The 24608-nt window shown below is 43.6% G+C and overlaps 1 protein-coding gene across 3 annotated transcripts in view; it reads right to left on the bottom strand.

Moving 5' to 3' along the window:
* Positions 1–24608, bottom strand: part of PRKDC (protein kinase, DNA-activated, catalytic subunit) — a 173304-nt gene that overhangs the window by 73298 nt on the left and 75398 nt on the right. For all 3 annotated transcript variants that reach the window (XM_067553799.1, XM_067553800.1, XM_067553801.1), the window contains 15 exons: positions 24067–24274; positions 22454–22632; positions 21447–21615; positions 20245–20310; positions 19618–19690; positions 18708–18856; positions 17172–17309; positions 16274–16393; positions 15050–15193; positions 13006–13157; positions 12171–12302; positions 11533–11644; positions 10223–10347; positions 9835–9984; positions 9169–9342 (listed from right to left, as the gene is read on the bottom strand). In XM_067553799.1, coding sequence (XP_067409900.1) covers positions 9169–9342; positions 9835–9984; positions 10223–10347; positions 11533–11644; positions 12171–12302; positions 13006–13157; positions 15050–15193; positions 16274–16393; positions 17172–17309; positions 18708–18856; positions 19618–19690; positions 20245–20310; positions 21447–21615; positions 22454–22632; positions 24067–24274 — 2091 coding nt within the window. The remainder of the gene's footprint in view (positions 1–9168; positions 9343–9834; positions 9985–10222; positions 10348–11532; positions 11645–12170; positions 12303–13005; positions 13158–15049; positions 15194–16273; positions 16394–17171; positions 17310–18707; positions 18857–19617; positions 19691–20244; positions 20311–21446; positions 21616–22453; positions 22633–24066; positions 24275–24608) is intronic.

Here is a 24608-nt window from a genome sequence, read left to right as displayed (position 1 = left end):
CCACTATAGGTGAGTGCGCTCCTCCGTGCATGGTTCCCGGAACTTTTTTCCCCTTAGCAGATCCCGTACGGCCGGCTCCGGTGCCCCCTGGAGCCCCGCGCACATGCCACGGTATATGAGGCACTGCCGGCCCTATGCCCCCTCAGTCCCTTCTTTCTGCCAACTCCGGCAGCAGGGACGGGAGGTGGGTTGTGGAATGGACATGAGCAACATCTCGAAGAACATCAGTTACTAGAAAGTAACCTTGTTTTCTTCCTCGAATGCTTGCTCATGTCCATCCCACTATAGGTGACTAACAAGCAATACTTCAGAGGTGGGTAAGAGTTACCAATGAGTTGCCCTCAGCACCGCTCTGCTGAATCCCGCGTCCTCTCTTGCCTGCTGAATAATGGCGTAGTGGGACGTGAAGGTATTCGACGACCAGATGGCGGCTTTGCAGATGTCCTGCAGGGACACACTCCAGGAAGGCTGTAGACAGGCTTGAGCTCTGGTTGAGTGCGCTGTGATGGTTCCCAGAAACGGCACCCTCGCCTGCTCGTAGCAGAACTTGATGCAAGATGTAATCCACGAGGCGATGCACTGGGTGGAGACAGGTGAGCCTTTCATCCGGTCCGTCACTGCAACGAAGAGCTGCGACGACTTCCGGAACGGCTTTGTATGCTCGATGTAGTAGGCCAAGGCTCATCTCATGTCCAGCGAATACCATCTCCTCTCCTTCTCCGAGCCGTGCAGTTTGGGAAAAAACACGGGGAGAAAAATATCTTGATTACAATGAAATTGGGAAACCACCTTGGGCAGGAAAGCTGGATGCGGCCTCAACTGCACCTTATCCTTATACAATATTGTATAAGGGGGCTCCAAGGTCAAGGCCCTAATTTTGGAGAACCTCCTAGCTAAGATAATGACCACCAGGAAGGCTACCTTCCATGAAAGCATGAGCAGAAGGCATGAAGCCATAGGTTCAAAAGGGGGGGCCCCGTGAGTCTCGAGAGGACCAGGTTGAGATCCCAGGGAGGCACCGGGTTACGGATCTGCAGATAAAGCCTCTCCACCCCCTTGGGGAACCTAACCGACATGGGATGGGGAACAAGGATCTGCCCTCTAGCGGCTGATGGAAGGCTGAAATGGCCACCAGGTGAACTTTCAGCGAGGCCAGCGCCAGACCCCCTGGAGCTTTCGCTGGAGCAGGTACTCCAGGATTGCCTGTACAGGCGAGGGGCTGGGCAGAATGCCCCGGGACTCCGCCCCAGAGATAAACCATTTCCATTTAGCCCAATACACGACCACTGTGGAAGGTTTCCTGCTGCCAAGCAGGACTTGTTGGGCCTGCACCAAGCAGGCTCTCTCTCCGTCTATCAGCACAGAGCCTCCAGGCTGTGAGGTGCAGGGAGACCAGGTACGGATACAACAGGCGACCATGGTCCTGGGAGAGAATATCGTGTCGCCTCGGGAGCTCCAGGCTTGGGGGGAATCGAGAGGTTCAGTATGTCTCGGCCAGGCTGGAGCGATGAATGTAACCTTTGCCCTGTCCCAATGTATTTTCAGCAGGACCTTGGGCAGGAGTGGAATGGGTGGGAATGAGTATATGAGGGTCCCTGTCCAGTCAATGAGGAACGGATCGGAAATTGACCGAGTCTCGCAACCCCAAAGCGAGCAGAACCTCAGGCACTTCATGTTCCAGGCCAACGCAAACAGGTCCAGTTGGGGAACGCCCCACTTCTCGAAGATCATAGCCAACACCTCTGGGTGCAACGACCAGCTGTGGTGGGGTAGAAACGACCAGCTGAGGTGATCCGCCTTGTTATTCCTCACTCCTGGAAGGTGAGAGGCAGTCAAGAGGAAATTGTGCCTCATGGCAAAATCCCACAGGCGGATAGCTTCCTCGCAGAGGACCGAGGAGCGCGCTCTGCCTGCCTGTTTATGCAAAACATGGCTGCAGTGTTGTCTATGAGCACCTGTACCACTCTGCCTGTCACGAAACGGAGGAACACCTTGCACGCTAAGTGAATGGCCCCCAGCTCCTTCACGTTGATGTGCAGGCACCTCACTTGCCCCAACCAGGGACCCTGAGTCGGCATGATATGGGCTCCCCATCCTACATCCGAAGCGTCGGAAATTAGGGTGACTGACGGGATCAGTTCCCTGAACGGAACGCCCTTCATCACCGCCCTGGGAGTCCGCCACCAGTTTAGGGAGGCTAAGATGGGTGGGGGAACTCTGGCCACCCGGTCCAATAGGTGTCTGCTCGGCACATATACCGAGGCCAACACCCCTGAAGCGGTCTGAGCCTCAGGCGAGCTAGTCTCACTACGTACGTGCAGGCCGCCATGTGGCCTAACAGCTGTAGGCAGTGCCTGGCTGTTGTCATGGACCATTGGTGCAGCTGGGAGATGATAGAGACCATCGCCTCAAAATGTGGATGAGGCAGGAAGGCTTTGGCCTGGGAAGCGTCCAGGGTGGCCCCAATGAATTCTGTGTGTTGCACTGGGGTTAGTGTGGACTTTTGCTCGTTTATGAGCAGTCCCAGCACGCTGCACATGGAGCAAGTGAGGGTCACACTCTCCTGCACTTGGGGCCTGGTCCTGCCCCTGATCAGCCAATCGTCTAGGTAAGGAAAAATTTGCACACCCTTTCGTCTCAGCTGGGCAGCCACTACCACCATGCACTTGGTGAACACCCTTGGAGCCGAAGATAGGCCAAAGGGCAGGGCTGTGAACTGGTAGTGGGAGCCAGCCACACTGAAATGGAGGAAACGCCTGTGGCTGGGGAGTATAGACACATGAATGTATGCATCCTTGAGATTGAGGGCAGCACACCAGTCTCCTGAATCCAGGGAAGGGATTATGGAAGCTAGGGAGACAATGCAAAACCTGAGTCATTTGACATATTTGTGGAGATGACGTAGATCTAATATGGGTCTCAAACCCCCCTTCACCTTGGGGATAAGGAAATACCTCGAATAGAACCCCTTCCCCCTTCTGCCTTGGGGGACCATTTCCACCGCTCCTATGTTGAGGAGAGTGATCACCTCCTGCAAGAGGAGTTGCTCATGAGAGGGGTCCATGAAGAGGGACGGGGGGGGGGTTGTTTTGGGAGAAGGGTAGATGTAGGGCATAGCCCTGAGACTATCCGAAGGACCCAATGGTCCTAAGTGATCTTTGCCCATTCGGGATAGAAGGGTCTTAACCTGTTTAGGAAGGGGAGGGGCGGATCCAGGATAGCAGTCGGGGTGCCACCCTGAGGTGCACCATCAAATTGTCTGCTCTGGTTGTCCGACCTCGTGGGGGGCCCCTGCTGGGAAGCTGAGGACAAGCTTGGGCGCTGATTTCTCCTTCTAAACCCTCTAGTTCTATTCCTATTCATATAGGGTCGAAAAGGCCTGGGCGGAGGCCTTGGCTGCTGCTGTGCCTGGGGCTGTGATTGATGCCTGGAAGCCTGGGCGTGTACAAGCCCAGGGAGTGAAACGTGGCCCTGGAGTCCTTCAGACCGTGCAGCTTCACATCGGTCTGGTCGGAGAATAGGGCCGACCCATCAAAGGGGAGGTCCTGAATTGACTGCTGCACCTCCTGGGACAGGCCCGAAGATTGCAGCCACGAGCACCTTCTCATGGAGATGGCATAGGCTATGGCCCTGCCCGCCGAGTCTGCAGTGTCACAGGACGCCTGGAGCGCTGCCCTAGCCACCATTGTTCCTTCCTCCACGATGGTGTTAAAGTCTGCAGCCTGGTCCTGGGGCAGGGCCTCAGTGAACCGCCTGAGGGAGTGCCACAAATTGAAATTATATCTACCCAGGAGGACCTGATCATTGGCAATCCTGAACTGCAGGCTTGCCGTGGAATATACCTTTCTCCCAAACAAATCCAGCTTTTTGTTGTCTTTGTTCTTGGGAGTGGACCCTGGCTGACCTTGCCTGTCACGCTGGTTAGCCGCATCTACCATCAGGCTTCCCAGGGCAGGGTGAGTGAACACATACTCAAACCCTTCAGTCGGGATGCAATACTTTATCTCGGCCGCCTTTGACATAGGGGCGACCGAGGAAGGGGTTTGCCACAGGGCCTTTACAATTTTAAGGACCATTCCATGGACTGGGAGGGCTACTCTCGCTGGGGCAGTTGCTGCCAGCACATTAAAGAAGCTATCTTCGGCCTCTTCTAATTCTTTCACCTTCAGCCCCAAGTTGGAGGCCATTTTCTTAAGCAGCTCCTGGTGCGCCCTGAAATCCTCCAGTGGTGCCGAGTGGTCCCAGGAGACTGCCTCATCCGGTGAGGAGGAAGAGGACTGCCGAGGCGTGTCCTGCGGGTGCGCCCCCTCCTGGGGAAGGGTTGCACCCGCTGAGGATCCCTCCATGGGGTCTGACTCCTCATCCGAGGAGTGGTGTCTCTGGGTCCTCTCCCGTACCGGAGGCACGGACTGCACCTCTAATGACAGGATGGAGTGGGACCCAGCCCCATCTGGATACCCCATGAGGTCCAATAAGCCCATTGTTGGGGCCATTGTTCCTGGGGCCAACTCAGGGCTGACTGCGCCACGGGTTGTGATGCTTTGTGGGGGGCATCGGCTCTCCCGACAGCTTCCCCCTCCTCGGGAGACCCAGAGTCACTGGACCGGCGGTGCCACGCATGTCCTTCAGTCCCAGATGTCCTTCCGTGCCGGGGTCTGCCCTCTCGACGCCTCTGACCTGGAGGACGATGAGGACCGCCTCCGTTGCCGCAAACGGTGCCGATGAACGGAGGTGCGCTCCGAAGAGCTAGAGGTACCGGAGCATCAACTCAGTACCAATGACTTCCTGTGCCATTTGCTGTGCAGACCTGCAGACCCTTTCGGTGACCGAGGTCGGCGCTGCTCCGAGCTCCTTGGTGCCGAGCCGGACTCTGGCGACCAGGTTCTGCGTGGTGGACTCTGCGGTGGTGGGTCCTCCGATGGCAACCGGGGTCTGTACCACCTCGGTGTGGGCGAACTCCTCCGTGCCGGGTCCTCCGATGGCGACCAGGTTCTGTGCCATGTGCGCACGGGCGAACTCCTTAGTGCCGGGGAACTTGGACAGGAGCTGTCCAAGTACCGCCTGGCAGACCTCAACCGGTGCCACCTCCTGGCCTGCACTGCCTCCAGTGCCAAGGATCGCCGTCCGCACCAAGAGGGAGACTCCACGTCCTGAGTCGAAGCAGGTCAGCTTGACAACGCCAACCTGGAGCAAATGCTGGGGGAGCGTCTCTTCTCTACCCTTGGTGGCCGTCCGGCAGGAGATCTTCCTCCCCATACCGGGGATCTCCACCGCCCTTCAGGGGGACCCAACGTGGTTTTTCCTCATGACACCGGCCTCTTCTCCCTTGGCAGGCGGGGGCGGAGGTGGCATAGGCAAGGCCAACAAGGCTCTTGCCGCCTGAAAAGCCTCCGGTGTCGATGGCGTCGGCAGGGGCACTCTCCCACTCCCAGGAGTCGGGCAAGACTCCCTGATGGGAGATGCAGGCACTGGAGAAGACTCAACGTGCTGGGTCCAGTGCATCTCTGTACTCGACCCTGCCTGTACCAACGGCGCAGGGGAGTGTCCGCACTCCACACGCTGCTTCTTCCTCTTTCGGTATCGGTGATGTTGTTCAGTGCCGAGTCGAGGCTGGTGCTGGCGATGTTGCACGGTGCCGAGTCGAGGCCAGTGCCAGCAGTGTGCTCTGCACCATGGTCCCGCTCTGTGCCGAGGTGGAGCGGGCTGGCTTGGACGCCGGGCGGAGCGCTGCCTCCATCAGCAGGGTTTTTAACCGGATCTCTCGGTCCTTCTGAGTCCTCGGTTTAAAAGCCCTGCAAATCTTGCACTTTTCTTTTCTGTGTGCCGGCAGTGCCTCATATACCGGGGCATGTGCATGGGACTCCGGGGGGCGCCGGAGCTGGCCCTACGGGATCTGCTAAGGGGAAAAAAGTTCTGGGAACCGTGCACAGAGGCGCGCACTCACCTATAGTGGAATGGACATGAGCAAGCACTCGAAGAAGAACCTGAGTTTGCAAATGAAGTGGTTGAGATGGTGGAGGTAGAGGGTTAGTCTCCAATCTTCATTCCTTTGGGGTATCAGGAAGTAAATTGAGTAAAACCCGCTTCCTTGGTATTGAGGAGGGATGGGTTCTATCACTCCTTGGTCTAAGAGAGAGCTCTTGTTTGAGAATACTCTCATGAGAGTGGCCCGCAAATGGGAATGGAGTGGGGATTTTGGAGGAGGTAGGGGCAAACTATCGTATAGCCAGAGTGGATGACATTCACCACCCACTTGTCTGTTGTTATGGCACTCCAGGTGTTGAAAAAGAGTACTAAATAACCCTCAAATGGGCTTTGAACTGTTGGGCTTAGTGGTTTGCAAATTGCCATAAAAATAATGTCGAGCCAGGGGCTGAGACTGAGAGGCAGAACCTGTTGCACAGGGTGTGAGGAAGTGAGTCTTTTGAACCCTCTGTCTCTTGTGTGAAGGTTCATAGGGTCTTTGGTGGAAAAAATGTTGAGCAATACATATAAGTCTAAATGATTGGCAGTGAAACTTCTTGGGGGGTGGCAGGCATGTATATCCTCAGAGAATAGAGGGTAGCCCCAGAGTCCTTCAGGGTATGGAGAGACTTGTCCATCTTGTGGTGGAAGAGCTACTATTCATCGAAGGGGTATTCAGGACCTCCCTTGGAAACCCTGACATGGAGCCATGACTCCCTGTGCATAACAGTGGCAATAGCCGCTGATACCTCCTTTAGAGCTATGGCATCAACTGCGGACTGGAGATTAGTCTTGGCTATCAGTTTGTCTTTATCTATCAAAGCTTGGAAACAAGCCCCCTCCTGTTGTGGAAGGCTGTCACTAAACTCCACAAAGTTGGAGTATTTCAGAAAGTCATATCTAGCCATTAGTGCTTAGTAATTGGCTATCCTGAATTGGAGGTTAGATGACAAAAAACCCTTTCCACCTAACAGGTCCAGGCGTTTGCCCTCTTTATCAGTAGGAGCAAACCAGGGATGTTGCTGTCTAGCCCTTTCAGAAGCAGCCTCGACCACCAGTGAATTGGGAGTGGGGTCAGAAAACAAATATTCTGCTCCTTTGGCTGACACATTACACTTCTCCACTCTCTTGGGAGTGGGAGCACAGGTGTCAGGCATGTGCCAAACTGTACTAGCTGGCTCCAGTATGGTTTCATTAACAGGTAGCGTTATTCTGTTGGCTCAAGATGAGCAGAGGATGTCTAGGAGTCTGTGCTGAGTGTCCTGGACCTCTTCAAAAGGAATCTGCAGTTCTCCAGCAACTCTGCGAAGGTGGTAGTGGTAATGATCTCAAGTCATTTGGGGGAGGAGGAGATACAGGAGTCACCGTTTTCTCCAGACATGAAGGTGGCCATCTTACTGGTTCCGGTGGAACGGTTGGATCCGGTGCACAATGCTTCTCCTCCTCTGTAGGATCCAGGGGAAGATCTAAGCATTCCCTTAAAGTAGAGGCAAAGAATGACTAACTAGCAGATCCTAGAAGACTAGAAGACCCTGCAGGGAAGTAATGATACTAAGAGCTCCAACATGACCAGTAGGAAGGATTAGTAGGGGCTCACAAAGGCCCCTGTGGCATGGGGTACCAAAGGCTATGAATTAGATGAGATGGAGGTTGGTCCCAAACTGGTGCAGGTCTTTTGGGTGGCGGAGGATATGTAGGATGGGGGAAAAAAGAGATTCATAGGTGGGTCAGAATCTCCTGATGAAGAGAAGGCCAACTCTGGTTTCAGCAGTGGTACCATCGGTGCCACTGGAGGAGAGTTGTAGTCCATGTATTGGACAGGTGACAAACTCTTTCCAGCGGTTGACTCCCTTGGTGGTATTATCTCTTTAGAGACAGATGGACCCGATAGAGTGGGGGATTCTGGATCCAGGACAGTGAAAATGTCCTTTGGAGTGGCAATGGATTCAGATCTCACCAGTGTAAGAGGAATTCTACTTGTCCAAACCGCTGGAGCCAGATGAGATAGTGTAACTGCTGAGGAAGATGGTGCCTTGGATAGATTTAGTTGCCAATGATCAGTGTTCGTTGATGCCAGTGGATCCCGGTGTGTGAGAGGTGCAAGAATGATAGTACTGACAGATGGCAGTCCAGTACTGGTATAGCCCAATGTTTATGTGCTTTCTTGTTGTGCCTCTGGATTTTGTTCATACTAAGTCCTCAGGCCGAACTGATAGGCTTGCTCAGAACAGAATCAGACTTCTCTGAAGTGGATTTAGAGGAAGACAATCTCATGCTTCCAGGAGTCCCAACAAGATTCCACCAGGAGGATAGAAGCTTCCACAATGGAGTTGGACATCACAACAGGAGGTGCACTCTTGCTGAATCAGGCCAATGTACAGGTAGGTTCCCTGGCTTGGGTCCGACTGAGGCCTTATGGCCTTCTCCAGGAGGTGTTTCTGGAGATGAAATTCCCACCCTTCTCGGGTACAGCTGGGGAATGACTGGCAGATACTGCACCTCACTGTGATGTGGGCTTCCCCAAGGCACAAAGGCAGTGCTGGTGGTTGTCACTGACTGAGATGGATTCACAGCTGGCAGGATGTGCATAATTTGAAGACTGGAATCCTGGACATAGGGTGGTGCCAGCTTGGGGGGTATGGGAGGGTTCCCCAAAAGAGACTAAATCTAAACACTAAGATATAAAACACTACACTGTAAACTGTAAAAACTGCACAAGCTGTTAAAACTATTTACAAAGCTAAATCTACATCTTATCTCGTAGGATAAAGCCAAAGCTAGGGACACTAGGTGGTTCTGACTCGGACCATGCAGCAGTGAAAAGAAACTGGAGACTGTCAATCCACCCACCCTTTATTCCTCCATCAGAGGCATGAGGTGAGCCAGGGTGCATGCGCAGACCCACAGACACTACCTTCAAATTCTCCGGCTCCAGGAGAATGCATAAACTCACAGTGGAATACAATAGGGACAATCACGCAAAGAAGTACACAATTATCATTCTCATTTTACAGATGAGGAAATGGAAGAAGACAGGTTTAAGTCATTTTTCCAAGTCTGTATTAGGGAAGAAATTAGAACTCAGAGGTTTGCTGTGATAAAACCACCTCTTCACTTTCTACATGGGGAAAATAACTATTCAGATCACTTTCATATAATTGCTCTTATCCAATTGGAAGACAGTACTTGCAACCGAATTCATACCTGTAGTTATCATAAATCCACATCAGGATGTCATACATGCGTTCCCGACATACTGGAGAAAGGTGAGATATGAACCCTGTTACTGTCGGAAGAAGTTCTCTTAGTTCTTGTGGTTTCAGCTTAGGCAATATCTTGTATATGATATCCAAACACACCCTCTGCCTTTCATCATCTCTAAAGGAGACAAAGAGCAACTGCATTGGTTTCATTAGTCTGTTTGCTGCTACACATACAGCAGAACATTCAAGTAATATTTAGCAATTTCGTGTTGCATAAAAAGTGTTTTTAGTTACTATTTCTGTGTTTAACTGAAAAAATCAGTATAACCAAACTAAATATATATTAAGGTTGACATCCTGGCCCCAATAAAATTAATGGAAGTTTTGTCATTGATTTCAGTGGGGCAAAAATTTCACCTTATGATTAAGGAGAAAATCTACAGTAAGCATAGTTTTAAACTTTAATAGGAAGAGTGGAAAAAACCTGCCAGGTTTTCTAATTTATGTTTACTCACAGAGGAGAACCAGGCTCTCAAGAAAAAAACTGCAACTGTAAATGCATGTGGGACATAGAACATGCATCATTTCTAGAAAAAGACTGGTGAAAAATTCAGACCATGTGCCCAGATTGCTAAAATGATCATGCACTGGTCATGTGCCCACTTACCTGTGATTCATGATCTGGATGAAATCTTTACTCTTTAATTGTAAGTAGAGATCAGTTATCTCCTCTGCACGGTACATCACCACCTCCAGACAGTTTGTTTTCAGAACACCATGAAGTTTTGGTATCAAGAAGAATACTGCATTCATAAACCTTTACATGACCAAGAGTCAATAAAGCAAAAAATAAGAAGTTAAAATCATTATTTAATAGAATGTTCTACCTACAGCAGTGGTTTTCAACTTTTTCATTTGCAGACCCCTACAAAATTTCAAGTGGAGGTTTCCCTTTGGAAAACTTAGTCTGTGGACCCTCAGGGGTGGAGTCCACAGACCACAGGTTGAAAACCACTGATCTACAGTGTATCATATGATCCATGATTTAACTATACCTGTCAGCAAGAGGAGGAAAGTTCTTGACCACTTTATTTAAGCACACAATAAACTTGTCTTCTTTGGTGTTTTGATGCTGTTTTAACTGTTTTATGACACAGTCATAAACCGGACCCTCAAATATCTGAAAGACCAGAAACACTATCATTAAACAAAAGCCAACTCAAGAACACTCTAATTATGTAATAGTACTATTACAGTGGGGATATTTTTAGTAACTTCACTGGCTTAATCTTCACGTTTATGACAATTCACATCCACATCATGCCTGGATGAAATACTGCTTGCTTGCTTGCACAAAGTTGCTGTCTAACAATTTGTAAGTTTCCATTGACTGTGTAGAGACCAACAGCTTAAATACAGAAAGAACAAAAATTACATGATATTCTTATTTCAAATGCGAAGTAATTCCTAATTTGGTGTGGCAGGCTTCCAGTAAAATGTCATACAAGGAAAGATACTATACAAAGCCATTTTCTATTAAACTAACCTTATTTACAAAGAAATACAAAATACACAGAGGATATTAAATGCCACCACCCCTGCTTACTCATTCAAAATTAAAGGGGGAGAGGAGTTGGGATTTTTTTTAAGGAAAGGAGGAATGAATAAAGCTGAGAATGAGAAGAGGGCAATATTTCAACAATAATTCACAATGCACTCTATACAATGAAAAAGGATAAACAAAATGGAATATACTAGAAAAGACAGCTACATTCCTGCTTTATAGGAGTGCTGCAATAACAGCCCAAGAGCAGAAGCTAAGGAAGCATTTTCATTTTAAGTCCCAGTTCCTAGAGATCTTTTAACAAACAGAGCCCTGAGAATCCCTAACTTTCACATTTTATTCACCTTCCCTCATATTTAAAACATTTTTGTCTTCTGTGTCAGTCCTATTGGCAGAAAAGAAGTGAGTACCACTCCCTGAGAGCCCATTCACTGCCACTGTGAAGACAGAAGTTTGGTAAGAATTGAGGCAAGGTGTTCCCAGCCTGTGCTGAATTAGTCTTGAATTCTGATCCTTATGCGGTAAAATTTTCTGCTACCACCTAAGTTCTGGAGAAGCTTCATTAGATTTAATATTCTCTAATTTTGAAGCTGGAATTGGGTATTCCGTTTAGATTTATAGATGCAGATAAATTTTGTATCCACACAGGGCTCTGATCTGCAAAAATGGTCCATGAATATCCATATCGGCGGATATCAGTAGATATAAAGCAGATATTTGTGGATTTGCAAGGCTCTATTTTTAAATAAAACAAATATTCAATACAATAACGATGAAAGATACACATTGTAACACACTCACATTTTCCTTCTCAGCATTGTATCGAAGAATAAGTCCCAGCACTTCTGCTGCAGCTGCATAAACTTCCTTATACCTTATTAAGGACATGTTATTGGCCAAAGCCTGAAAGTACCTAGCATACAAAGGAAATCAGCTATGATCCACTCACCACAGTATTTGATTGTCCATTAAAATCACACAACTAAAACTCTTGCAATATTTTCTGCCCCTCCCTTCTTACATTCACATTCATAGTCTTGATTGTAGTCTTTGTGGAGCTATTACGCAAACACTCCATAACTATGAAGTTCTCAGAGGGCAAACAGCACTTCCCTTTTGGGATCTAGAATACCTCAAATACCTTTGATGTCCACTCCTAACTTCACTGTGTGCCAGAGAGCTCAATAATTATAAGAGCAGGGGTCACAAGAGGGCCCAGTGCAGATATAGCTACACCCCCACCAGTTCACCTTCTAAAGAAAAGGATAATTTTAGAGTTTGCTGTACCAACCGGCTAGACAGATGTTCAGGGGTGACAGTGGGGACATAAAGAGAGGTGAGCATTCCAAACCTCACCCTCCATGCTGCCAATGTCCTTGGTCAGCTTATTGTAAGGTTTATAATAATAAATTAACTCCCTAAATAGACATGTTTCTCACCTCACACTGTTGATTTCGCACTTTGGGTCATAGGCAGACAAGTTGTTAGCAAGAACAATCCCTAACAACTGAATTCCTACCGAGTTGTCCTTTGTATTGGGGTCTCCACCAGAAAACCGTTCAAATATTAATCTGCAGCACAAGAATGTAAAGAAGATACATGTGACACAGTACATGTATGGTGAAAGTGACTGTGGCAACATGAACAATACTTTATTGGGAGTGCATATAGTGTAAAATGTTTGCAAACTTCTACAAATTCTCCCCCACAACAAAATTTCATTCTTTGATTTCTGTGTTCTACCGTCAGTAACTAAACATCACCAGCTACTAACTCAATAGGGCAAAAACAGACCAAAAAATCCTCTCAGTAGTTTCTCCTGCTTTGGGCTCTCTTATTGCTTACAGCCCATTGTACATCTCAGCTCTCAAGATACTTTGCAGCATGATTTCAGTGTGTCTGCTGCTTTACAATTTTGGTGTTGACAGCAGTCAGAAATGCAGCATTGCAAGTGAATTTACCACAAAAAGACAGAGCAGCTGGCCAGAGTAATGAGAGGACTGGTTTTTAAAAATTGATTATTTGGTCAAAAAGCCTCTGATATAGGAACCTGGAGTGAGCTGCAGTTAGCAGGAAGCACTACCACTTGAAGAATGACAGATGTTCACTACTGCCTGTGAAAGGAGCAGATCCTCAGACCACCTGCAAGGTGTTTTGATCACAGTTTGAAAAATCAGTGGGTTAACCCTTTCACCTCTGCAAAGCTCAGTTCGCATTTTCCCTACATTCTCTTTTCATACAGAGAAGGGAAATATATATTCACTAGGTTACTACCTGTAAGGTATGGCAAGACAATCCTTCCAGCACTCCACCACTGTCTTTATAATTTCCAAGTTGTGCCTGAACACTGCTCTTTTCTGGTGAAACACATTCTTCATTAAGAATTCAAGCAATCTGTTAGCCAGTATCTCATCTTTAATATTCCCCTAGAATGAAGGAGAGCAAAAAGCAACATGGTAATTCTACAAACAACCATATTTTTGTTCTTAATCTGAAAGCATAGAACGTTTTGACTCTCCACCAGTTTAATGTTTAGAATATGACAGAAGACTCAAGTTAGCTAACACAATGTTGACTATGATTTTGTGATCAGGATACACTAGGGAAAGTCATGTTCAACAATATAAGTTTGTAGGGAAGTCAAGCTCAGAATTCACCAGAATTTTAGTAGCTTTATCTAGGGATCTAATAACCAGTGACAGGGTGAGTCAACAGGAGTGTCATGCCATCTTGTTATGAAAACATTAGATGAAAGTCTGTACTCTAAGAACTATGGTAGTTGGGCCACGTAATCCACTACCTGTGCAATCTCCCTCTTACAGCCAATGAAACTGTTCCATTCAATTTAGCTATAGAGTAATGGTGGTGATGGCTGATTTCACAATGGTCTAGGACTCTCGGCATGGCAAAGATACCATCCAATTTTTAAGTTTTCAATGTAACAGACCCCAAATCCCAGTGATGACTGAACCTGGTGATATTCTGAACAGAAAGGAGCTCTGAACAGTAAATGTTTCACACTGACTCCAGAGATTCAAGACTTCAAAGTGACAGAGTGTGACAATACAAGCATCTGATTACAGTTAGCAAACAGTGTCCAAAAGGCACTAATAAGTTATACCAGTACTGATAATTCTTTTGCAGCAGGGAAGTATGGTGGAACACTAACTTTCCAGTTCTGAAGACTTACCATCGATCCAAATAAAACAAGTCACATGACAAGGTATAGATTTTTTGAGTTCATTAATACATTTCTATGTATATTATAGCCTTGCGCATTAAACCACTTGAGGTGTCCATTAGTAAACCAATAAGAAAAAACACTGAGGATCCCATTCGTGTTGCCAGAGAGATTAATTTAATTCATCCTTCCTTCCTCATTGCTGCTTATTAATAGTGTTCATTAACCACTGTAAATAACTAGGTCAGTTTAAGAAGAAGCAAGTTTAGTTCATTAATTAAATCAATCAAGCATATTATTCCATTATACACACAGCATTTAAAGAACTCATTACAAAACTATCACCAGAGTAATAGTTGCTTAATAGCAACCCAGATAATTAACAACTTCTAGTTAGCAGCAACATTTTGCTGGGAACCAATCCCATCCCACTGACTTTAATGTTAATGGCATTCAGATATTGGCAATGGCATGCCACTTATTAAACATTTTTTTGGAAGAAAGGCCCCACCTGCAGGCATCTATGCAGGAAAGATGCACTGTGATGTCCGTTGCCTAGCCACAGACCTGCAAACCTGCCTCAGGCCAGTGCTCAACCCATCTCAGGGCTTCCTTCTGGAGCAGCAGCACCAGAAACCTGCATGTGCACAGGCACCGGCCACACAGGAGGTAAGAGCTGCAGGCTGGCAGAGGGAGGGAGGTTGTGGGCAGGACAGTAGTGGGGAGTGGAGGCTGCAACCTGGAGCTTCATGGTATCTCTCCCTGCACTCCCCAGACTGCTTCCTGCTGTAGGATTGCATGCAGAGAAGGAAACACTAGGACATGCCTAGTACTGATCCCTGGAGAATGCAGGGAGAGGTGCATTGCAGCTCTATGGGCCCCCAGCACCCCTGCTCCCATAGAAAACCCCAGCATAGGAAAACCCCCAGAAAACCCCCCTCCTCACTGCTGCCCTGTCCACAGGCAAGTTGCAGGGCTACAGCCAGGGAAGGCATGTCCCAGCTCTTCTTTCCCTGGTTGCTGCCTTACAAACCTGCCTTCTACTTATTAGCAACTGCTGGATAATAGCAACTTTTTACCGATGGGTTGCTAACAAGCAAAGTCTACTGTAAGTAAACATGTTCCACATTTCCTTACTTTGGGAGTAGCTATACTAGTCCAGGAAAGCAGAGTAACTACTATCTCCACCACCATGTAATGAATTCCTTCTCCTCCATTATCCTCAGAAACAACAAGCTGCAGTAAGGGACCAAGCCACTGCCTTGCATAAGGTCGGAAAACCTAGGAGAAATAAAGAACAGCCATCTATACAAACCTACTATGCAAGGAGCATGAATGCATCACATTGTTACAGATATAGCTACTTTTTATGTAAGACCATACGAAGGGCCATATTGGGTAAGACAGTGGCCAGTGCTGAATGCTTCAGAGGGAATGAACAGAACAGGGCATTTATCGAATAATCCATTCCCTGTTGTCCAGTCCTAACTTCTAGCAGTCAGATATAGAGACGCCCTTCTCCGTATAGCTTTTGCCTAGGATTGCACACAGCCCTAGTAGCAGCAATTTCAAAAGCTCCTAAAGAAAATTTCCCTATTGATAAATTAGTTACATATCCCATTTGTATTTCTGTGTGCAAGGCCTCAAAAGTTAAGTTCACTAGTACTGGCATAGCAAATGGTTTGTTTCACTGGAGCCCATCTACTAGCTTTCCATACACTAAGTCTCACCCATGGAAGTCAGAAGACTTAACTCACCCATCCAGCACACACCAGCAAGTGAATGCACGCGCACACGCACACACTTATCCTTTAGCTTTTAATGTCAAAAACTGCTCCAACAGACTGGTGCTAAACTATTTTGAAAACAGAGCTATGTGATAAATCACTGAATTGCAACAATTTCACACTTAGGATACAGTGTAATGGGACAGTATGATTCAATTGTCTAATGCGGTCAAGAACACTTTGTTTTAAAGAAACTGGCTGAAGTAGGATGGAAACATTTTACACCTGAAATAGAGGAAGGAAGAACATTTCCACCCAGTCACTACCGACCCTGTACAGAGACAATGAAGATTTATATTTTGTTGCAATTCGAGCTAAACAAAACTCAGGAGTTTTGGTTCATAGGAGTTCCTAAAACTCATTTGAACCCCCTAATATCACATGGTTTTCGACTGAAGCATAATCTAGGAACGCCCTCCCTTCAATACACCAAGTAACCAAAGTTGAATCCAAGAGAGATTTAGTTGGTGTGGGGTTTTGTTCTGAAAAGGTTACATAGCTGATATTGTAATCAATTTAAGATATTTTACTAAAGATACAGAAATAATACAATTTTAAAAAAAAAATCACTCACTTCCTCAGTATTAACAATGAGTTTTGCTAAGAAGAGGCGAATGTTTAGTGGCACTGATGGATTCCCCAATTTGCCATATATAAACTTCATCCATGGAGGAAGGTCTGGTGGAACTATTCCCTGAAATCAAAATTAAATAGGTCAATCGAAATGCATATAACTCAAAGTACCACAGGTTTTATTCTATTATAGTACAGACTGTTAGCAACAAAGGTTATAAAACAAGGTTTCCATTGTAACCCGTCATCTTGACGTTAAAAAGTCAGAAATATAGGACTAGAAGGGACTTTGGGAGGTCATCCAGTCCAGTGGCTCTCAACCTTTCCAGACTACAGTACCCCTTTCAGGAATCTGATTTGTCTTGTGTACCTTCAAGTTTCACCTTTCTTTAAAGCTACTTGATTACAAAATCAAACAAATACAAAAGTGTCACAACACACTATTACTGACAAATTGCTTACTTTCTCATTTTTACCATATAATTATAAAATAAATCAATTGGAATATAAATATTGTACTTACACTTCAGTGTATAGTATATAGATCAGTATAAACAAGTCATTGTCTGTATGAAATTTTAGTTTGTACTGACTTTGCTAGTGCTTTTTATGTAGCCTGTTGTAAAACCATGCAAATATCTAGATGAGTTGATGTACCACTGGAAGACTTTTCGTACCCCCCAAGGGTATGTGTACCCCTCGTTGAGAAGTACTAATCTAGTCCATCCCCCTGTGTTGAGTCACAACCAAGTGTACCTAGACCATCCCTGACAGACATGTCTAATCTGTTGTTATAAACCTCCCATGATGGGTATTCCACAACCTCCCTCAGCAACCTACTCCACTGTTTAACTATCCTCTTAAAACTAGAGAGGTGCTAAGCATGAATCAATACTGACCTCATCTACTTTGGGTGTGATCTGATTTCTCTGCATATGTTTAATCAGGGTTGTCATAGAGGCCATACATTCATGCTGATTCAGCTCATCCATCTCCAGTTCCATCAGATCATCTGGATCCATGGATTCTATGGGTTCCTGTCAAAAAAAAAGGACAGCCAGTTAATCATGAGGACCTCTACGCACCATTTGAAAAAAGTCATAATTATACTAGCTAGCTGCATGTCATTCGAACTCATATGTAAAAGGGTATGGTGGCAACAGTCAGAAATTTGAAAATTAACTGGCATCCATAGAAGCTATAATTCTACTCCACAGCTCAGAGTGCCACCACCATAAACCTCACTCAATACTTTATGCATTTTCCCTAAATTTCACTCCCAGGCAAGCTACTGTAAAGTAATTAATGACTGGTGAATTCAGAGGCTGTTTCCCAGTGAGGACAGCCATAGCCATTATAATGCCCAGAAGAGACCCCATTTGACAGTAAAGAACAAATGAAAAATTAGCTTCATCATTAGAAAGAAGTAGACATCCGAATTTGTTGAAGTTGCTTATGGCAAGTTCTATAATTACAATAATTTTTTTTTTAAATTTAAGTCAAGTCAACTGTTAAAATAACCTCCTCACTCCAAAATATGACAAGAGGTGATTATCTGCTATTAGATAAAATAATCATAATTTTATCGATCTTTCTTTAAAACACCTATTATACCTGGATGTGAAATGTTTTTAAACGATGAAGGTGACTCTTTCAATCTTACTTTCAACATGGCAACCTCCTGCCTGCCTAAGTGTTAAAAAGTCCTGTCAACGTCAAGTCATGCTTATGTCGAAATATACTGTGACAAGCAACACATAAGACACTATATAACCACAAGAGAGTAGTGCTCTCTTTTGCTCAATTTTTTGTGTGCATTTGATACTATTTGGCCAGTCTCAGTGTTTCCCCTCCATAGTCAGTCAGTCAGTCATTTTCCTGTGCTGGTTCTGTGGATCTTTCACATAGTAACAGTAGAGCAGGAGGTGGGAAATAAGAAACTGATTGTTAAACAAAAAATGGCAGGGGAACTCAGGTGCAGATGTAAAACATAAAACCAATTTAAATTTAGTCAAATTCAGAAAAGTAAAGTTGACAGTCACCCTTTACCCTATATTATATTTAAGATACCTCTAAAAATACTTTAGTGACCGACACTTTGTAATTCAATTCAATGATTAGTAACTCTGTTACTATAGTTGAGGTTCCACTAAGACAGAGACCTAAAAGTATCCCCCTTCAAATTAAAAGAAGATTAAGTTTGGAAACAGAGAAGAGGGACCCGTATTGACGGCAAAAACACTTACTTCAAGCCTCCCCTTAAAAAAAGGACTGACCTACAGAGACAACCCGTATCCAATGTTTACTCCCATTGAACCTTTTACCTTTCCCAGTACAACATGTAGATGAAACTTGCTCTTCTAGTTAACGTGTAAGTTTACTGAAAGGTTTAAAATACACTCTTGTTCCTCCACACAGTATAAACCTCTAATCACCTTTCTCCTGAAGCGTATACCGGTAGCTGTAGGGTCTTGTGAGCTGTAAGAAAAACTTTGGACTCCAGTTGAGAAATCAAATTGGCTCATTTCCTCACTCAGACTGCTGTCTACCATATATGATGCAGAAGGCAAATATTGAGGCTCATCTAAACAAGAAAAATAATATATTGTTAATCACAACACTAATTAGACTGGAAGCTGTCTTCAGTGACTACTCAAGAAAATTACAAAAATTGGTTGCTTGATCAAGGTGGTATTCTAAAGGAAGTTAGACCAAGTACAGTTTATGTCTTTATTTGCATCTGGCCCAGTATTGAGCACATCAGTGGCATTTTTATAAAAGTGGTCTCTTGTCCAGGTTGCACTGTAAGTAAAGGCACAGGTCTATTAGTATAGATGATAAATTGGTTTCTTCCTCTGTATAATTTCTCCACAGATGTAATGAATTTTCTGCACATTAATATCTATTAGCAATTCACAGTTTCTTGCACTTCAATGTCATTAGACAGGCATGGAATAGATCACTTGCCCAGAAAAATGAAATACACTGGATTGGAAAATTTTTGGAAACCATTTAGCAAACATGTCAAAATGCAAAAATACAGTGTGAGTTAGCAATTCTTATACAGTTGTTTGTCTGCTTGGGGCTGCTGAGAAAATGGAAGAAAATTATACTTTATATGGTCCCATTCTAATTACTGAAGAAAATAGCTTCAGGACTTCATGCACCCAGAAGTTGCACAGGCATTGCCACCTGCAGAGTCAGCTGCAATTTAGACAGGGTTATCAGCTTTTCTAGATGCATCTCTACTAATATCAGCACATTCTATGCAAGTGCAATGGTGAACTGTATGTTTAAGTAAAAAAAAGAGTGAAACTTTTTAATCATTACAAATTAATGTCATACCTGAGTCCCCATTTATTGCTTCTCGGGCTTCCTTCCTAATAGTAATATACCTTTTCTTCCTTTCCATAGGCACCTAGAACACCAACAAATATATGAACTTTGAAAGTAAATTTGCAACACCTAGGTGATAAAAATAAGAGTTCTATTTTGAGTATCTTTTACAAAAAGATATGTTTAGAGAATTATATTTATTATGTAGCAAATTCTATAGAACTTTTATTTATAACGTAACTTTTTCACCAATGTGGTGGTGGGGGGAGGTATTCAAGCTATTTAAAATTAACAGGAGCTCCAACTTATAAATGCTAATAGACAGTGTTACAGAACAGATACATCAGATCAGCTGAACTAATGACATCAGCGATGACTGATCTTTGGAATAAGTTTGCCAAAACAATACATTAAATTTATAAATCACAGTTTTTCGTTCCTTGCATTTGTAATTTTACTATGCAAACTACATGATGATCTAAAGGGTCAGAGGTCTTCACTTGTATTTGATATGCTTTCAGACAACATCATTTCTCTCTATGCATATGTAACACATAATACAATGATTATGTAGTGTTAAAAGCAATGAACATTTTCACTGTATTACAATAAAGCACAGAACTAACTACTCCTCACCTCAACTTCAACAGGAAATGAATACTGGTGCTTCAGATCTAGCAAGTTTTCAAAAATAAACAAGTTCTGTGAACAAAAGAAGATTTGGAAATTAAAGAATTAATATTTGTAAACAATAGCTGGGGCACTAGCAATGTTTTATTTTTATTCAAAATACAAAAGTCTATTTCAAGTTACCATACAAAATGATAAGGAACAGTCTGTTCCAATACACTAATTTATGAGAAATTACCATTATGCACACATCTTAGAACGAGTTAAGCAACTAGTTACTTGAAAAGCATACAATCTCTTATTCAAGTGCATTTCAAACGGTTGGAAGGCTTTTGTAATATTTAAGCACTTTCCACAAATAATTAGTGATTATTTGAGATAGAATAGAGAGGTCAAATATATTGTTACTGCACTCTGACCCAACTATATGACAAAACTTCCATCAGTGATTAATTGCGATGCAGGATCAAATGAAGACATCTACATAGAATCATAGGACCAGAAGAGACCTTGAGAGGTCTGCTTGTCCAGTCCCCCGCACTCAAGGCAGGATTAAGTTTTACCTAGACCATCCCTGACAGGTGTTTGTCTAACCTGCTCTTAAATGTCTCTAATAATGGAGATTGTAGAATCTTCCTAGGCAATTTATTCCAGTGCTTAACCACCAACAGTTAGGTTGGACATTAGGAAAGCTTCCTAAACTGCCCTTGCTGCAATTTAAGTCCATTGCTTCTTGTCCTATTCTCAGAGGTTAATTTTTTCTCCCTCCTCCTTGTAACAAGCTTTTATGTACTTGAAAACTGATATGTGCTTGAAAACTCATATGTCGTTTCCCCTCTCCTCCCAAGTCTAATCTTCTCCAGACTAAACAAACCCAATTTTTTTCAGTCTTCTCTCATAAGTCATGTTTTCTAGACCTTTCTTCATGTTTGTTGCTCTTCTCTGGACTTTCTCCAATTTGTCCACATCTTTCCTGAAATGTGGTGCCCAGAACTGGACACAATACCCCAGCTGACGCCTAATCAGCGCAGAGTAGAGTGGAAGAATTACATCTCTGCTTGTTTCCTCTAGTCAGTTTCTTACATAGCAATTTGTGTTATATAGGTTCAATTCTTAGGTTCAAACTACAAACTTTCAGCTAGCATCCAATATTTTGTACGGACCCTTCAGACCTTTGATATGAAAGTAGCTTCCACATTAAATCTCACCTTTTCTGGTTTTTCTGTGAAGAGAAAACCTTGGTAAAATTTACTTTCGCTGAAGACACAACTGATGACAGCAATGGCACAATTATATGCAGCGCAATGGTATTGTCTCCTCTTCTCTAACAGCTGACTCTCACCTGCCATGTTTTCTGTAAATGCATCATAGCATGACCTTAAAACAAAACAGAGCAGAAAACATTGCCAAAATCTTTTTTAGAAGGTCATATATAGCCCAATCTAAAGGGCAATGAAATCAACAGAAAGTCTCCCATAGGCTTTGCATTGGGACCATAGCACAGGCTAGTCATATCTGCAATGCACCATCTCAAATATTAATTTGCATTTAAGTGTTGTCACAGGAATATTTTATTAAAATAGAATCAGCAGCATTACTGAAGCCAAATATGAGCTGGTATTTCCACAGTGATCCCCAGAGCTAGGGATCTAAAACTATGACAAATTGAAATTAGAGTGAGAGGACATTTTAGAGACAAGTTTTCAACTCCTTCAGGAAACTTTCACATGTTTTCTCTAGGAAACTATGTGCAAACAGGCCAGGTTGGCTGCATTATAGATCAGCAAAATTATACAAAAGACCTACTACCTCTCAGTGATAAGCCAGAGTAAAAGAAAAGGGAAATCCACTGAGTCATTTTAAAACATGCTAAGTCTCACATTTTTCATAAGAAACAAAATAAAAAAAACCCAAAAACCAAAACAAATCAAAACCAAAAAAAAACCCAGCCACCACCACACACACCCAGGGAAAAAGTGGTACCTACTCTGACAGAAAGTACTTCAGTTTCTATATTCATATGTCTTCATATCCAGGTATGAATTCTGTTCAACACCTTGTGCTATGGTTTAAACCACAACTTAGTTTTCAACTTACATTTTTCCCTGGATGTGATGAACTTTTGGTTTTAACTGCATACTTTTTTTTTTAAATGTCTGCAACTCAGACTAATTGGTGGCCAACAAGTTTGTGGAACAAATGAGAAAAGCCTTACTTTATTAGCGTCTTGGTAAGTTCATTTCCTTCTATATTTGTGGAGCCCTGGTAAGCCTGGTTAATTCTAGAGTCCTTGGAGTAAACATCCTCTTTTGAGAGACGGGAGTACATCACTTCCAGAATCTTATAATACCCCATTTTCTTGGTGATTTGTGTATCAAAAGCAGATTCATTTGACTAAAAACAAAACATGCAGAAAGAAAAAGATCACTTAGCTTTTGTCCTTGCAATGTATCTTGCAGTTTACTCTAGTTTCTACTGAGTAGCTTTCGAATTCTTTCCACATAGTAAAACTAAAATTTCATATCAAAAGTCTACTCACTGTATAATGTTAAAAATAAACATCTAGCTGCTAACTAGCTTTCATGAGAATACAATAAAATGTCAATTGTAAGTTAAAATTTAATGAATGCATATTAAAGAAATATTTCTTTGAAGATTTTGCAAGCATATTTATAGAGTGCATGCAATATTTAACAGTTATCAAAAACATTTTGAAAAACGTAGTGCAGGAACAATATAAGTGCAGAAATATAAGATTGGGAAACAGAAGAACTAGGTTCTATTTTTAACCGTACTACAGATTCCTCAGAACCCTGGACAAGTCACAACCTCTGTGCCCATATCCCCTTCTGTAAAATGGGGAGAACAGTACTTCCCTACCTCATACTGGTGTTGAGAGTCTTATTTAAAAGTCTGTAAAGTACTCAGCTTTGGTTGAGATGTATTATAGAAGTACAAACAGTATTTAAAATATTTATCAGACAAGATATCTAGGACATTAGCCATCATTAGTGTTCCAAAGGCCTACAGCTTTAGAATTTAAGGCAATCCCACTGCAGCCAACAGAAAAGCTTGAAACATAACATTCATCTCTAACTTTTTATATCAGAGAGAAATACAGACTTAGAATTTTATTTTTTTCTATTTAATAAGCCTTCATATTTATGTATTTAATTTTTTAAAATAGGATCTTGATAATATAATATAAGGCACAGGGGTGAAATCCTGGCTGCAAAGAAATCACTGGGAATTTCACCCTAGGATGGTCGGCATTTTGGTATTGTGAAATAAACACAGCAAGGATTTTTAATTGTAAAAAGAAGTAAATATTACCTACCACATGAAGTACTAACATTTTTCAATAGTCAAAATAAGACTTAGAGCCATCACCATCATTTCACGTTAATATACAGGTTGAAACCACTTAGAGAACAGTAACACAACGTATCTTACAGACATAGATAATACATGCATCCCAGTTAAGGTTAGGGCAAGATTTTGCCTTTGACAGGACCTTAAACCATTCTAGATATTCACAGATGATATTTCTTCTCTCTTTTCATAAGCAACATGTAAGTTTACTGTATATTAACTTCACAGTAATAACATGTTCAAGGCCAGATCCAACACACAATAAAGTCAGTGGAAAGATTCCCAGTGATTTTAATGTGTTAATTTGTGCTCTATAATGTACTCAGAAATGGAAAAAAATATCTTTACTTGACTGTTGTATTTAGAATTAAGAAAAATATAGTCTATAACATATCACAGACCAATACAGGCATTTTAGAGGATTTTTTCCAACATTAAAGAATAAAAGAAGCTCACCTTTGTAAATCTGGTCTTCAGTGTATCCATGGCTTCCACAACAATCTTGCTAAAGAATTCTTTCAATGCATCCAGGCTGCAGTGCAATAAGAGGGTAAGGAAAGAGCGATCCACAAAGGCTTGGCGGGTAGCATTTGAAAGAAGGGCTTCACTCTGGAACATTTTGTGCACGGTGTCTAACAGCACCACTTGTTTTTTGCAGCCACTCCTAAGCAGAATGAGAATTTTAGGTGAAGAAATCCTTACCAAATTTCTGTTTACATTTTAAACTCCACAACATTTACTTTTTGATCCTCCTCAGCAGTCATATCAACGTGGGTTGTGATCTAAGCAGATCTCACATGGTAAGCAAAGTTGTTAGCACTTGGGTGGGATACCTAAGTGGAAAACCCAAGTGTTGCTGGAAGTGGTTTTTGTCATTCAGTAAGTGGCATTCTACTCTTTGGCTACATCTACACTGCACCCCATTGTCGGCAGCATGTAGGGAACATGCCTCATTGAAAAGCAGGCTGTTTCCAAACTGCCACGTGTAGTTACACATG

The sequence above is a fragment of the Emydura macquarii genome, unplaced genomic scaffold, assembly GCF_026122565.2.
Source record: "Emydura macquarii macquarii isolate MOO-44397 ecotype Brisbane River unplaced genomic scaffold, CSIRO-AGI_Emac_v2 contig_1477, whole genome shotgun sequence".
Lineage (NCBI taxonomy): Eukaryota > Metazoa > Chordata > Testudines > Chelidae > Emydura > Emydura macquarii.
This window is presented reverse-complemented; position numbering and strand designations above follow the sequence as displayed.